The 17,013-nt window shown below is 46.7% G+C and overlaps 1 protein-coding gene across 1 annotated transcript; it reads left to right on the forward strand.

The window, feature by feature from the left end:
- Positions 1 to 210: 210 nt before the first annotated feature.
- OCSTAMP (osteoclast stimulatory transmembrane protein) lies at positions 211 to 8,541 on the forward strand. The gene is given in 4 exon segments (XM_083873305.1): positions 211 to 4,673; positions 5,562 to 6,600; positions 8,041 to 8,379; positions 8,382 to 8,541. Coding segments are annotated over 4 exon segments (1,455 nt in total). The 5' UTR covers positions 211 to 4,629; the 3' UTR covers positions 8,415 to 8,541.
- Positions 8,542 to 17,013: the final 8,472 nt, after the last annotated feature.

Here is a 17,013-nt window from a genome sequence, read left to right on the forward strand (position 1 = left end):
CATCGTGCCTTAGCAAAGATGGGCTGAATGGGAAGGGAAAATTGCTCCCTGCAGTTTGCTTTCTCAGCCAGCTGTCCGTGAACAGCACGGGATTGCTGTCCCGGGCCAGGAAACAAGGAACAGGGAACAGGGAACAGGGAACAGGCTGTGCCGGGGGAAGGAGCCCCGCAGTCCCACTGCCTGGAGCTGCTGGAGCCGCCGCCGCTGCTGCTGCAGGAGATCCTCGTCAGCCATGGGGCAGAGCTGCCTCTGTCCCTGCAGCCTGAGGGACAGGCAGCAAGGGCTTTGGGATCATCCAGTTCTGAGGGGTAACATCCAGTTCAGCTCCTTTGCAGATGTTGGGGTCACAGGTTTGTTTATGGTCTCAGCTCTGACTTAGCGCATCCTCGGTGATCGAATCCAGGATGGTTTTCCTTGGGCTTGAAACCAGAGCTGAGACCACAGAGTTCGTGTAGAAGGTTTCAAAAATCACTTCTACATGCCTGTGGCACTGTCTATTCAGGGATCAGGAAGTATTTCACAAATGCAGCCAGGGCAGGGTTGTGATCTCTGTGCCAACATGAGAAACTGAGGCAGAGAGGGGACCAGTGACTTACCCAAGGTCCACAAAGAGGCCTTGGCAAACCTGGGGAAGGTGTAAGAAGCACCTGGATCCTAAACCTCTTTAGTCCAAGACCTGTTTGCCAGCTCCGTCAGCAGCCCCTGGGATTCCAGAGGATTTGATTTAAGGCATGTGGACAACAGCATTACCTAATTCTGCTCTTTTATACCCAGGCATCTGTGAGAGTAGGACTAGTCTAGCATGCTTGAGTTTTAATTATTTTTTTTTAAGCAGAGATTTTAAGATTTAGTACTTCTGTGGTTCAAAGGTGAACAGGCCTGCATGAATAATTTCTGATTCCATTTGCTGCTGCTAGTAGTAAGATTTGCCAAAAGCAGCTTATAATGGCAAGTCAACCCCATTAGTCTTGAAGGGTCTGTGATATGTGTAGAGATATGAAAATTCCCAGGAAAGGGTATCTCAAGTGCTGTAGTAACCTTCTATAACTTTGACTGTGTTATTTTAAAGGAACTTTGCCTGCCTTTGCACCATTTCTCTAGCAATGTAAAAATCCAACCATCACAAAAGCCATTCACATTAGCAGCCTCCTTGTGAATTTTAATTAACAGGAAATGCCACTCATGCATTGAAATTCAACATCCAGAATATCTCTGTTTTCCTCCTTTGATGTTCCCCATCCAGTCCTGGACTAACATCCATATGTTCTCCTGAGACACTCGGAGGAAAATAATTTTGGTTTATTTGTAGTAGGAAAACATTTTGTCGTTGTCTTTTATCCCAGAAACATTTGAGTTGCTTTACAAAGTGTTCACACGGAGGAGCTGCTCTTAGAGCAGGGAGTGATTCCAGAGCTGTGCTTGTCAGTTTGCACTCAGCAGCAATGCTGGGATTTCAGGAGAGGCAGGGAAAGAGTCATGAAACAAATGAAAGTCCAGCATGATGGGGAATTCAGCTATTTACAGGTTAGATAGCCTTGGTTCCCTTATCACATTTATCCCTCGTAAAGGATATTGCTGGGATTTTCCTGTATTTCTATAGTAGTAACCTAAGAAGACACGACCTGACTCTGTGTTACTGTAAGTTATTAATTTGCAAGTGATTTTAACAAACAAAGAACCATCCCTAATTAGTTAATCTTTCCCACACCCTCAATTTGTCAAACGGGAAGAACAATGTGATCAACAGGTGCTGATGATACTGCCATGGAGAATCATCTTCAGACTTAAATAATTCTATTTTAGTCTGTCATTCATCTTCTCTCTCCAGCCATTTTCTGAAGCTGTATAGTTAATTTACCCCACACTCTGCCTGGGGTACAGGGATTCACCCCCTCCCATCCCTGTCCCCATGACAAGGTGACACTGTCACCACAGGTTGAACTTGCAGGTGTCTTGGCACAGGCCCACCCCAAACACTGCAGTCTGCACTCAGAATTGAATTTAACACCTCTATCCTGGTGGGTACAACCTCAGTGCTCATCCCCAGTGCAGGTAAAGGCAGGTTCTGCTTCCTGGCAAGGATGCTCTGGAATGCTCTGAAATGCTCTGCCCAATGGAATCCTCTGCTGTCTCACAGTTCCAGCAAGATGCTCACAGCCTTGTGGGGCTCAGTTTCCTCCTGCAGTGCTAAAAAGTCAAAATCAGTAATGATAGAAGATTTTAGAGCTCGAGCTCTACAGGGACAGGAGCTTGTCAAGACAGCAAATTCCTTTTATGCCATCTGGAAATGACACAGGGTGGGAAAAGGCACCTTGGAGCATCCCGAGAGGACACAGCATTCCTTATCTTAGAAACCTCCTAACCACAGAGTATTTTTTTTCAGAACCAGAATGAGCCAGACCTCAGGGTCCTTGAGCAGAATGTGACCACAAGATGTCACAGTTGCTTCACTGCAATGTGTGGTCCTCCCTTTTCCGTGTCCCAGTCCTGCCCCTTTCCCACTCCCAGCTTTCACCTGGTGCTCTCCAGGTATCCTATGAACACACACACACTGTATTTGGGTTTTTTTGCTGCTGTGGTGGTTGTTTTGGGTTTTTTTTTTTTTTTTTTTTTTTTTTTTTTTTTTTTTTTTTTTGCGCTAAAGCAAGTTTGCTCATTGTGTTCTGGGGAACCTTAGGCATTTAGGTTTCTTGCTCATTTACAGGTCATTCACGGTATAAAATCAAAGTTACCCCAGATTTATGCCCTTGCTGCAGGTCCAGCTGGCAGACAACAATTTTGAGTATAGCCAGAGGAAAAAAATCGAAGTATAACTGCAAACAAACACTTCTTGGTGCTGCCAGAGTTACTGCTCAGTGTCCCCACAGACCTCAGGTGCCTTTGCCAGATGGTGTAGCAAACTCATAGAATACCACAATGATGTGGACTTGAGAGGATTTTGTTCTTTATAGCCTTTTGCTAAATTTATTTCTTTTTCTGCCCCAGAAAGCTGCCTGTGTAGCCTGGATGGGGTCCCAGGGGCTGGTGCTAATATCAGCTCACTCTGAAGCAGAGCAAGAAAGGAGTAGAAGAAGCTGGTGAGCCTTGCAGGATCCAGCTATGGGTCTTTTGGGTTAGTCCCTTATAGTGTGCACATTGAATTCAAGGCCTAATTCATGGCCTGTGCAAGCAATTGCTATGGATGCTCCAAACAAACAGCACTTTCTTCCCCGCCCGCCTGGCTGGTGCCTCTTCCCGGCTGGAGCCAGGCAGAGTTTCTCATCTGCCCTCTGTGCTCCAGGGCACCAGGAGGAAAGCTTTGCTCCAGCAGCCACAGAGGAAAAACAAAACCCCCAGCTAAAAAGTGGAGCTGTTGAGTGGAGCAGCAAGGGCACAAGGACCTGGTGCCTGCAGGGAGGGCAGAGGAAGCAGGGTGAGGTTTGCTCTGCCTGCTGTGCTCGTCATTCCTTGTCCCACAATTCCTGTCACTGCCAGGGGTCCAGCCATGTCCCCTGGGGAAAGTGCTGCTCTCCCACCTCTCCCTGGAGGGCAGAGCCCCCCGTGGTTTGTCCCCAGGGGTGGCCGGGACAGGGCTGACCTCGAGCCCTTTGCCCTTTCCCGTCCAGGGGAGCATGAGAACATCCCAGCAGTTCCCAGCTGGCTTGGGACAGCGGGTCCCCATAAGGGATGGGCTCAGTGGCAGCTGGGAGGGCTCTGTTACCTTTGCCCACAAATGGTGGCTTAGCATGAGAGCCTCTGGCCAAGGGGCAGGTTTGGTGGGAGCCAGGAAAGGCTCCTGTAACCCCTGAGCTCATAACTGAGGAGCAAACACTGAGGTTGGTCCTCATCTCCAGGTGAGCAGTTTTAGTGGCTGGAGCTCTGCTGAGCACATCCTGGGGGCCAGACAAGCTGGTCCCTTGGGGACTGCTTATCTGGGAGCTTCTAACAGTTTGGGAATCCTGATTGTGGCTGGGTTTTCTCTGCAGTGGATTTGCTAGCTATAGGGAATTCAGAAAGGTTCAAGATTGAAACTTCCTCTTCCTCTACTGGGACTGTGAGATGAGCCTTGAAACCATATGCAAACCCTGCACATCGTTTCAGCAGGGAGCAGCAGCCTGTCAGAACAGATGAACAGTTATCAGTTGGGTTGCTGGATCCTGCTGTGCCCTTTGTGCCATGACTGATATCTGAGAGAGGAAAAGGTCCCTTTTGCCCTGAGAGAGATGCCAGCCCTGCTCACTGCTTGCTGTGGGCAGTGTGAGAAGTAGTCATCTGATTTCCCCACTAGGAATGCTGACACTCCAAGTTCCATATGATCCTTGTTCCACCTTCATCGGCCCATGTGTCATTGACTCATTTTTTTCTCAGCTATGTGTCATTAAAATAAGCCTTCTCTGCAATAAGAGTAAGACCAGAGGAAGTATAAAGCCCAAGCAGTGCTGTGCATCCTTGTTGTTCTCTAGTGCTGCTATTCCATGGGCTTCACTCACCAGGTTTCCACACTTCGGGGATTGTCAGTGTTGCTGATCTGAATTGCCTTAAAATATCTTGGGATTTGAGTCCTGGCTCTCTGGTGCTGCCTTGGTTTCCTACCCTGCCTGTCCCAACAGCCACATCCAGGATCCTCTCAGAGCAATAAGGCACTGGAACATGGAGAGTTTTCGGGCAAGTCTGGGGCACCTCACTGCCACTGGGTATGTAGAGTCAGCTTTAATCCCTCTCTTTCCTTCTGTCTTGATAGCTGTTGTGTTGTTTTTCCATAGAAAAACCCTTTTTCTAGTTAAAATTGTCTCTCAAAGGATATCTGAGGCTGCTGCCCAGCAGTGGGAGACAGGGATGGACTGGATGGGTTTAACCCTTGGGACAGGCTCTTGTCCCCTTCCAGGTTTTCTGGTTTCTGGAGAGTCACTCCAGATGTGAGCCTGAGAAATTTGTTTCTTTCTGAAATGTTTGTTTCCATTAGACATTTAAATAGCTTTAAGGGACATTTCATCCTGTCTGTAATGGCTAAATTCTTGTCCTGGAGACTTCCTCTGGTACTGCAGCTTCAGTGTGAAACTGTTTTCTCTGTTTGTCACCCTTAAACATGTAGATTTGTGTTTGGCCTCCTCTTAAGAGGCAGGGAGAGCATCACTCAACTGTCTCTTGTCCATGTAACACCTTTGCAATACAGAGTTGGTTTAACAATTTCCACAGAAGCCAGTAGCCTCCTCTTTCTCCCTCCAACACCCTCTAAATAAGCACTAAAGCCTCAACCACTGCCAATGAGGCGACACTTCAGAATTACTCTATTATGTTTTTTATAGAATAACACAATGTTTTCCTATGGTTGCATTAATAGAGGAGCAATTGGATCATACTTAGTATTTATTTTTCAATAAATGCCTTGGAGTTCCTTGTCCTGCTGCTTCCAGGGGAGATCTCAGCTCCAGATGCTTAAGGAAGTTAGCAGGGAAGTAGAGAAAGGTGAGACCAGAGGCACTCAGAGGAGGACAATGTAAAACCCCCTAAGTGATCATCTCAAGAAAGCCCCTTAATCAGTGCTTATGAACTTCCTCTGCTAACACTTGTTCTTTTTCCAGGATGAGAGCCCGTGTTTACTGTGAAGACTCTCTGTTCCCAAAAGTGCACAGAACTCTGGCAGACCTGTGGTGGATTTACTCCAAACCTGTCCCAGTAGATGGCAGAGAGCTGTGGACCTTGTTTCTGCAGTGTTCCTGCATTACAGCAGTAATAGGAGGCCTCTTTTACAACTGGATGTTTGCATCCCTGGAGTACTCCTGGCACCTCTCTGTTGCCGTGGCTGTCTCCTTCAGTCTGCTCCTGCTCCTGACTCTCCTTTTGGTGCATCCTGCCCGTTGTGTCTTCAGCATGATCATGCCCACCTTAGGCACCAAACAGGGCCGGAAGCTTCTCTTCTCCACCTGCATCATGATCGCAGTGGTGAACATAACACCCAACATCATGAGCAACCTTAAAATCATACTGGAGGTTATTAAGTGCATCTGCAAGAATTCCTCTGACAGCCTTCTGAACTCAACTGCCCTGCTAGGGAAAGTTTCCTGGGAATTTGGGGATGCAATCCAAGAAAACACTTATCCCATTTATAAGCCTATGAATGGACATTTTCGCTTTTCATTGGTTCAGGACAGGTCCTTGATTTATGAAAAAATGCACCTTGCTGGTGAGAAAATTAGCAGAGAGTTCTTGTCTGTTGAGGTACTGGTCAAAGACTCTATACGAGTAGCCAACAGACTGGCTGCTGGTTTCTTGATGCTCTATCTCTGTTTTGAGTCCACCTGGTATTTGAAAAATTATCTCACCAACCTGCGCTTTGACAATTTCTACATCACCAAGAAGCTGGAGCGTTTAGCTGCGGACAGAAAAGCAACTCACCTCCTGGTGGGCTCATCCAAAAAACTCATCCGGCCAACAGGCTTGAAGCTGTCCTGGGAAGAAGTGGTGCTGTGCCTCGTGAAAGCCATGCTGGTCACCCTGGCCCTGCTGCTGCTGCTGGTGGTGGTGGCCATGGACCACTTTGCCTTCAGCGTGGCAGACACAGCGGTGAGAAGGGCAGGTCAGTTCTCTGCAGTGCCCATCACCCTCGGCATCAAATACAAGGTGAGTGTAGGAATGCATTTCCCACACCCAGCAAGAGTTTTCCATACGGGGAAAAGTTTAAGACTCATCCATTGCATTTCTTATAAGGTGAAGAACCCAGAAACCTCTTTGCTGTCCTGACCGTAATTGGCTCAGTGCAAAGAGAGAAGCACCTATTGAACTTTTTTTGCAGTTCTTCAAATCCTCTACCTCTCCCTATTGGCAGCAAGCCAAATTGTCCCTCCTAAAATCTTAAGTATTTAGGAAGGAGCATAAAGAAGCTAAAGAACTTTATGGATTGTTTCTAGCAGGGTGTCAGTGGTTTTCTCAGACACCTGTACATGGCTTTTCTTTTGTTTTCTGTAACGTTTGTTATTTTTCATTTATAAAATACCTCTGAAGAGCAGTCTCGCCAAGATTATTTTAAGCCAATCTGCAAGGGCTGGACCCTCAGAGATTGGTACATTTCAGGTGGCTCATAACACTCTGGCCACGTATTAAACTGTATCAGGTGGGTGCTGGGGTGTCCTGCCCTGCCCTGTATGGGGACCCCCCTCTGTGCCCTTTCAGGGAGGTGGTGGTGGGGGGGGGGTTTCAGTCTCTGTACTCTTATTTACACAATCCTGACTTCCCTCTGCAGCCAGCTGGATGAGCAACAGGCTTAGGGAGAGGAAGCAGTGGCACAAGCTCAGTTGTTCCTCCCAGTGCATCAAATAGCAGCAGACACTCTCCAAGTTACAGCTCCTTGGGAGCTTGGAGGGGAGCAGATAGTGCCTCGTGCTGCAAAGACACTGCTGGCACCAGGCAGCCAGGTGTCCCTGTGTCCCCAGGCCCCTTCCCTAAGCAAGGCTGAGGAATGAGAGTCCCTTGGACACTGTCCTCCCCCACTGCAGGGTGGGTGCAAGTCCAAAAGGAAGGGGGCAGCTGATGAACACTGAGAATGTCTCCTCATCCTACAGCATGGGCTGTTACTTCAGCAGAAATCCCTGCTTGCTGGCTTTGTTGTTGCCCTCTGCAATCCTTTCCACAAACCTCTCCAATTTCTATTTCAATATTTTTTGGCTTGGTGTTTTAGCTTCCCTCTTCTGCCACACAGCCTCCCTCCTTCCCCAGCCCCAGGATCCTTAGTGCAGATACTGCTTGTGATGGATTTACAGGGAAACAGTCAGGGCTTAGAAAAAGTCTCTAATATTTAGATATTCAGCCATGAATGCCACATAAATCTCATACAGCAAATGCTTGTTATGATGTCTGTACCAGTGGATGACAGGTAGGATTGGCTCTTACCCTGCCCAGTACTCAGTGCCCACACATCACTCAGCCTGAAGTGATCACACACTTCAGTGTCCTTCTCTTAGTGCAGTAACAGCGATTCCACACCCCCAGGCAGATGTTTCTGCAGTAACCAGCTGATTTTGCTTTCTTCATACCCCATTTACATTTTAACTCTCCTTATTTCAGGCCAACATGGTGATCATGCGCTTTATGTTGAAACTCACGGGGCTTCCTTCTCAGGAATTTCTGCTGGGGGACTTCGACAGGACCTACCACCACCATCTGATCCTCAGCTCTGCCCGCTGCAGCATCAGCCCCCCCTCGGCCCCCAACCCCTCGGTGCTGCTCGCTGTGGGGCTGCTCTTCTGCATCCTCTACATCACCGTGTTCCTGGAGACCTACGCGCGCCGCCTGTCCCGCAAAATCGCCGCCTCCTTCTTCCCGGCCTGGGAGGAGGAGCGGGTGCTTTACCTCTACAGGAAACTGTCCAGGAGGCACAGCAAGGAGAAAAACTCTGTGAAGGGTACAAGGGTGCTCTTGGGAGTCAAGGGGGTGTCTGACACCACAGCGCAGGCTTCTGCCACGGGATCACACATTGCATTTTCCAGAGTTAGAGAAGCGTTTAGAGCCTGGGGAGAAAAACACTAGAAAAAGGAAAAAGAAAGGAAAAAAAAATTAAAAAGAAACTTGAAATGTCACCTTTTTGAATTAATTTGAGAAAAAAATGACTCTCTCTCTCTATATATATATATAAAAATATATCTAGAAGGTCTGGAGTCAGATGTTGCCTATCTGCAGCACTAGGCAAGGCTAACTGGGAAATACATGGGAGCTGGGGTCAGGGAGGAACTCATTTACCTCCTCCAATACAGCCGTGCTGGAAGAAGTACACACTTCCTTTCCTTCTTAAGTTATACCTGCAGGCAACAAAAAGGGAAAGTCGTTTGACTTGATTAATTTAATTTTCAATGAGTTTTTCTTTCTGGTTTTGTGCACAGAAACCTGGGTAAAGTGGATAAATTTAGGAGATAGTTTATTCACCAAAGAAAGTGTCACTTCAACCTGCTGAAGTAAATTCAAGATCAATATGACCATGATGCATGTCCTGGGCATGGGTGGTAGTGGAAATCAGCACATGAGTGCTTTACAAAATCTCTTCAAATGGTTGTTCAAAATAAATATAAATAAAATAGCTGCAGGACCTCAGAAGAGAATGAGAACAGTCAGTAAAGGTCAGTTTGGGTGTTGATCTCTTTTCCCAAGTAAGAAGTGATAGGATGAGAGGAAACAGCCTCAAGTTGTGCCAGGAGAGGTTTAGATTTGATATTAAGAAAAAAATTCTTCCAGGTTTACCAAGCACTGGCATGGGCTGCCCACGGCAGTGGTAGGGTCATCATGCCTGGAGTGATTTAAAAGACACGTAGATCTGGCACTTGGGGACATGTTTTAATGATCCCTTAGCAGTGGTGGGTTAATGGTTGGACTTTATTGTTTTAAATGTTGGGTTGTTTCAAGCTCAGAAACTGTTATTGTATCCTAATTAATAAATGCATCACTTGGGCATCTGAAATGTGTTATTTTTGATGGCGGGGCAGATTGGACATCTCTCTGAGGGCAGGAGCCAGAGGAGAGGAGATAAATCCCTGCCAGGTTAAAAACCAAGCAACTTCACAGCTCCATTTCTTCAAAGTATGTCTATTATTTTCCTCGCTTCTTCCATTAAAGTCTTCATTCAGGTAATTATTTGACATAATGCACTTGAATGAGATTAAATGACAGAAATTAAGTGGTAGCTGCTGCCAGATGCACTGAATTTTCTCATCTTCTGGGGTACTTGAAACAAGTATATTTGAATTATATTTTTAAAGCATCTATCTAACAAAACCCTGGTGAATTCATCTCCCCAGGTTTTTTAATCCCCTGTTGTTCTGATGATTAATCCAAGCACCTTTAGCCTCTGCAGCAGCTGGGGGCTTTGTCATGGTGTTTCTGTAGAAAATGCCCTGTGCTCTACTGTTTGGGTGAAAGCAAAAAGATTTCCACTGAGTAGCTAAAATTATCTGGAGCTGAGGGTTCAAATAGCTGGGAGGAGAGAAGCCCTTCAGACAGCAAACCATCTGAGCAGCATGTTGTCTTCCAACAAGAACAACTTGAAGAGGAGTTTTTCCCCAGGAAGACTTATCTTTCTGACATCAGCCACGTTGTCCCTGGTGCCGAATTGGGCTCTCGTGTTTTCCCCAGACAGGGGAACTGGCAGGAGGCAGAGCTGCTGGAAATTGCTCTGCTCTCCTGAGAGTCTCTCTCTTGTTGTTTCCCAGCCAGATAAAGGTGTGAAAAAATTAGAAAATATTACCATTATGGAGCTGTATTGCCCACTGGAGGGGTGAGCTGCCTTGCCAGGGTTTGCTTGATGATGCAAGAGAGAAATGCTGAACAGCTTAACCAGCAAGAAACGTTAATTTATTTACATATTTTTTATTAAGTAGAACCAATGTACTAGTCTTGTTATTTGCTGAGGGATTTTTATCCCTCAGAGCCCCTCCATACTCACACCCTCAGTCCTGCTCATCAGGGCTTTCACTGCTTTTGTTTTCACTCAGCACATCCCTCCCACCCCACAGGCAGGAGGAAATAGGGAGGAGGTTTTGTCCTTTGTCACTCACGCAAGTCCTGAGTGTCCACTTCCTCCACGGGGAAAATCCCTGCTGGGCAGTGCTGCTCCCACTCATTTGCTGTCCCTGACTGCAGGGAAGTGTTTCACTACACCTGGATCTGGGTTTGCATGTTGGTAAAGTTGGAAGTTCATGATCAGAGGTTTGTGTGCAGTGAGGCAGAGGCAGGGCTGGGAGCCTCTGGTGATGGGCACCAAAATTCCTTGGTGTCACTCATTGATGCCAATGCCAGCCCCAGCTTTGCTGATGCTGTGACCTTGCTGCCAGAGGCAAATCTTGCAAATTCAGTAAATCTACTGCAGCTGCCACCAGTGGAGATGTGGCCCTGGATCTGTATCCACAGCTGCCACTTTTTCCAGGATTTACCACCACATGAGGAGCTGCCAGTCTGGCAGGACACACAGGGGTGGACCAGGCGCTCTGCCTGTCTGGTCTTTTCTTTGCACTTATTGAGATTTGAGGCTTCTTAATTAGCTAGAGAAAAATTTTAATCACAAGAGAGAAAGGCCCATGGATTGCTTCTTCTTCCAGCAGTGTAACAAACCCAGGGGACAGAAAGATGCTCCCACACAGGACAAGTTCTATGCTGAAGCCCCTGATTCCTTGGAATTTTGTGCTGTATTTTAGTGAAAGGATGGAGGTGAACTGAGTGCATTTTCTCAGCCTCAGGTATATTAGGTAAAATACATGCTAAATTCCTGCATATGGCTGGCTGGCAGGCAAGAATGAATGGCCTTAATATACTGAAGTGCAAGTGTAAATAATCCAGCTCAGATAGTCTCTAGGAAAGATCTCATTCATAGCCACAAATCTGCATCTACCAGAGCAGACAGGCAAGCAAACAAAAACCTCTCTCCAGAAGTATTTTTGGATTTTTAAGCAAAGTCCATTTTTATTGCATTTGTCCTATCTATAGTATTTGCAAATTCCATTTTTTATTGCATTTATCCTATCTATAGTATAGGCAGTGTAATTGCAATAGAGAAGAGACACTTCCATGCACCAAATTTTAGAAAAGGAAATATTAATGGACATAAATAAAAGCAAAAAGCTACTTCATAGCATTGTGCATGTAATTCATAGTGAGACTTCCCTAAATCCTGTCTCTTTCAACTGTAGATTGTGTCAGAGTTTAACTCTGAACTCAATGCCTCACATTTTGCAATAGAAAATTTCTAAATTTGTTGCAATCAGCTGTCAGCCTGCAACAGGAATGGGAAATGAGGTAGAAGCAACACTGGTTATCCCAGAAGGCTGCTAAAAGCTGGAATGTGGATACAGAAGCCAATCCTCCAGGCATGTTTCTTAGTTCCCCGATTTCCAGATCTCTGAGCACATTACTGGTTCTCAGTCTTCAGGTACTCAGAGAAGCCCTGAGATGTGTGACTTCAGAGAGAAACTCCAGGGGTTCACAGGATAACATTGGCATATTGAGGAGGTGCTGAGGAAGTGGAGTCAGTTCACCTCCATCCCTTCAGGTCTTTTCCAAGGACTGAGGCAGAGGCAGGTCTGTGTTTCTTTGCTGATGAGCAGAGATCAAATTGCCAGAAGAGATGTTTTCAATACACAATCTGAACATGAAAAAGTATCAGGATTTCACACATTTCTTACTTAGATACTATTCGAGTCGAACATTCTGTATTTTGTAATTCCTGTAATTCCTCATCCCATCTGGAAACAGCTGGAGAGATGCTTTCATATCCGAGAAGGGAGAGAGACCAATTCTGTGAAATTTTTCCCAAGAGATTTAAAATAAAAAGGCCAAGGGTCTCACTAGTCAGGGGCAATCTGTAGCTTGGATAAGAGGTTTTCCTTTGAAGCAGGTTGAGAAACTGAAGGAGCCAAGCTGAAAGGCTGAAAGCTTCCTCTCTTTGCATTAGGAATTCAGCTGTTCAGACAATAATGTGAGAACTCTGTGAATTATAGGAAGGAGCAGGTCAAGCCGAGGTTGTGGCTGGGATGGCATGAATCACCTTTTTCTTTTACCAGGAGAGGGAAGAAATTGTTCCATGTGCCCACAATGCTTTGTGCTCTGCACTGCCAGGGCATCAGCAGTGCCAGCCTCACAGCCACAATGAGGGAGGGAGGAACTCTGACCCCATCTAGACCTTTCCTAAAAGTAGATGCCTAAAATCATATGAGTTTTGCTTTTTCAGGAGCAGCTGGTGATGCAGGTGTGGTCCTGAGCTCTGCAGGAGGTGAGTATGGTGCTCTTGACAGGGCTGATGGGAGGAAGGAGCTTTCTCTGGCATTAGAATAAATTCCTCTAAGAGCAGGGAGGGATTTTCCCTCTGTCTGGACACTGCAGTGAGCAGTGCACACAGAAAAGACTGAAAAAAAAAAAAATCTGAAACCACAAACTGGGTGGAGGCTTCTGAGCAGCAAGAGCTGCTGCAATTTCACCATCTGTTCTTTCAGACTAACCAGAGCAGCTCTGAGGAGTGAAGGCTGATGGATCAGAGACTTATTTTGGGGAGAAGATCTGCAGCACCAGGACCAGAGAGGTCAGCCTTAATCAGGCTTTATTCTGTCCTTTCATGCCCTAGACAGCTGTGTAGGGGTGCAATGATGGAGTTCAGTGACAAAGAACTTTACAGAAACCATTTCCAGTGTTTCCTGGGTGTTTGCACCAGTGCTGACCTAAGGACTGGGAGCATTTTGTCACAGCTGTTTGGTGTGACATCCAGTCATGGTATGAGCCCAGACCTGGAGGGTCTGGGTGGGCTCGTGTTTCCTCCCTGATGTATGTCATGGCTCTGCCTGCATGGACAGGGAGCAGGAGCAGAGCTGGAGGCTGCTGTCCTCTCCCAGGGCTGTGCTCACCAGGTGTGCAGAGTGTGCTGTACCAAGTGCTTGTTGTTACAGAGTTATGGTGTTGACATTTAGATGTCACAGAATATGAAATAACCCGTAATTACAGTCTAATTGTTCTGCCAGAGTTTTATTCTTTCATAATATTGCATAAAGAGCTTTTCTCTCCCCTTAGCATTATCGTGGCTATTGTCCCCCCAGGATGCCCCTCCAGCATGCATCCATCTGATGTCTGTTCTGGGAGCTGCCAGTCTCTGGCTGTGCCTGGCTCCAGGCACATCCTCCCCCACTGCTGTCCTTGGGATGAGCACTGGGCTGGGTGATTGAGGGAAGTTATGCCACAGACAGTGCCCCAAAAGCACATCAGAAGATGTGTCATTTTTCACAGCACAGCTCCAAGTCTGGCAAAGGCTCAGCTTTGGTTGCCCAAACCACAATTTCCCCTTACAGACATCAAGACTGCAGAAAGACTGGGACTCCTAGTGCTTCCATTTCTTTGTGCTGCCCTGAAAGCTGATGCTTCCACCTGCTTCTCTCTTTTTGCTTATCCAGGCAGATTTCCTGGAGGATTGAGCACACTGGAGCAGGTGGCAGAGTTTATGGGTGACAACAAGAGTTGTGAACTCTGAACTGATGCTGTGGCTGATGCCAAAGTCCTGCAGGGGCCATGGGGTGTGCAGGTGATGCCATCCATGGGCTCAGGGGGAGGGGAAGGGACATTTTGGGCCTATTGTCCCATGGCACTTCCAGGCTCCCACAGCCATCCCAGAGCAGCACTGCTGTTGGCACAGGGTGGGGAATCCCCTGGCACACAGGATGACAATGTTTGTTTTCACAGGCTTTGTAAAATATTCTGTGTCCCATGCACACTTGGCCTCACTCAAACCTGCACAGAGCATCCTTCCCCATTCTAGTATTCTCCGCAGAGCTGGATAAATCCCCAGTGCTTTGGTTCGTTGACTTATCAAATCAGTCCAACACAAGTTGCTGCAGATTTTTTTAATATTTATTTATTTATTTATTTATTTTACTATTCAGGCTGCTCAGCCCTTCCAGGAGCTACCTGGATCAGAATTTGAAGGATGCACCTATTAAAATGCTAGTAGGGACAGTTCACAAATAAACTATACTCAGAAACGAGAGGGTCATGAATGGCTGGCCCTGGCCAAGCCCCTCATTTTCATCTGTTTGATAATTTTGGGCCAGTGAGAGGCTTTTTCCTTAAGGTCTCAGGCTGCAAACACAGCAAAGAAGCACAGGGAAGGGAGAAAGGATAATTTTCCCGTTTGTGAAAGTGGCCTCACTTGGCTTTCTTTAAAAACTCAAATTATAGTTATTAGCTGAAGAAAAATCACCAGTTCCTTTGTGTCCTGAAAGCATTTGCAAGACACGGTGCATCACGGATTCAATAGCAACAGATCTTCAAAAGAGATTATACAAAGCAGAGAGGAAGGTACTCAGAAGCCAGGAGGAAACTCTGCCAGTGAGACAGGGAAGAGATGATCCTGAGATGACCCACAGAGCTGCCTGTGCTCCCTGAACCTGGAATTAACAAGCCATCCCTGTCCTCATATGAGCATTTTTTCCACGTTTTTGTGTTCATGGAGCACAAACCCAGATCTATTTTGCATCTCTTTAATTCCTTGACAACTGCCTTTTTTGCTTGATCTCTGAGGGCAACAACCCAGAAAGCCCCAAAGCAATTTACTTCTTGGCTGTGACTCTGAAACATGTGAAGATGATTTTTGACAGAACTTCTCTCTCCTTTGTCTTTCTGATGGAGCAATAACTGCTGCTCCTGTCAGACTGACTCATACCCCATCTCTATTGGCACTTGTCAGCCCTCAGGCTGCTCAGCAGAGCCACCAGCACCCTCCTGCCCAGTCCTTGCTGAGCTGCAGGAGTGCAGAAGTGGGAATCGCTTCCCCACCATCACCCACAATTCAAAATTTGGCCATTGCCTAAGGCCCTAAACCCTGTAACCAGTGTCTCAGAACCGCTTGTGGTTTCTGTAATTCCACTTCTCCACATTCACTGACACCACACAGATGCAGCCTCTGTGCCCCAGCTCTAACAGCAGAAGTTTTATGGGTTTAATATTTGTAGCAATGAAGCCCAGGGGAATGGAAAGAAGTTTTTTACAGATTTAGGTAGGAGGATCACTTTCTTTTATCCTTGTTTATTTAATATATGAAGACTCAGAGTAGTTTTCTGTATGTAGGACTAAGGGAGCTGCCCAGTGAGGCCATGAGAGGGATGAGCTGCAAGACGGCTTCATGGACATCCTGAAGCCAGTGTTGAAATTCCTGAGCACCCAGCCTGGGCACAGTGCTGCTAACCTTCCCATGGAGCTGCACAGACACCCCTTTCCAAAACCAGCCCTGCCAGCACCTGGGTACATGGCCATTCCCATTTGGGGAGCTCAGGAAAATGAAGACTTCTCTTTCCTGATGTTTCAGAGAGTGGATGCTGGCAGGTATTTATAGAGGATGGCAGTGCCAGGCGATGCCAACAGAGAAGGAAATGCTGATGTGTGTTAAAAGTACAAAACATGAAATGTTAGTTAAAAAGATCAATGTCCTTGGCCATCAAAACATTTAGATTTAAGTCAAGCTGGAAGAAAACATTTTATGTAAGTGTCAAGCTAGGTAGCCTCTTAAATACACACCTCAGTCACATCCTGAACATCACATTTACTGAAGGAGCCTGTAAAGGGAATATTAACCAGTTATCACAGCAAACCTCACAATTTTGACAACAAAATTCCCCAATAAATGCATTGGGCACACATTCCCCCCAGCCCAGCCCCAGCCTGGTGATGGACACAGAGCAGCTCAGGCACTGGCAGGAGGAGCTGTTTCAGTGGGGTGCTTTAATGCTGCTGTTATCTGCACTAATAACTGCTGGATTGTCAGTGCCACAGAGCAAAGCAGCCAGGGAAATAATTACCTGCAATTATCCTGCACAGTGTTCCAGGTCTGAACCAAAACAAAGCTTTTTCCTGTGTCTGCAGGAGTTTGTCTTGCTTCATCCCACAAAGCCAGTTCCTGGAATGGGTTTGAGGAAGAAAATTAACCCCAACTTCCCTCTGAGGACATTTGTGCCAAGTTTGCCCCTTTTCCTCTCCCACACACAGTTCTATGACACAGCCCACGTTCCCAGGACTTCCAGCATGACTGTGAGACAGCAGCAGTGGATGAAGTGCTGGAGTTGTGTCTGTGTTGAGTCACTCCAGAGCACTGAAGTACAGACCCCCTTGGATTATGTGAGCAAACACAAGTGTCCACACCCCCAATCCTTCCCACCAAAGTGCAATAAGGGCCAGGAGCTGCCATGGCTCCCAAACCTGGGGCTGCAGAGGGCAGGGGTGTGAGGCTGGCCAGGACACAGGACCTGGTGCAGGCTGCCAGCGGAGCCCTAAGGAAACCAAAGGGAAAGAGAAGAAGAGAATAATTGTCCTTTAAAATTGTCCCAAAGGTGAATGAAATATTATGGGAAGTAGTGAAAACCTACATGGATTGTTGTCTGCCAAAGAGGAGCATAAGGTTTCCCAAAGCAAAGGGGGAAATACTATTTGTCACAGCAAGTCAAAGCCTGGGGACAGAGTGCTGCTCCTTGGGCTGAGGCAAAAGGCATTTTATCCACCCAGGTTTGTGCAGCCCAGGTTTAAAAATTT

The sequence above is a fragment of the Zosterops lateralis genome (genome assembly GCF_965231275.1).
Source record: "Zosterops lateralis genome assembly, chromosome: 16".
NCBI classification, from domain to species: domain Eukaryota; kingdom Metazoa; phylum Chordata; class Aves; order Passeriformes; family Zosteropidae; genus Zosterops; species Zosterops lateralis.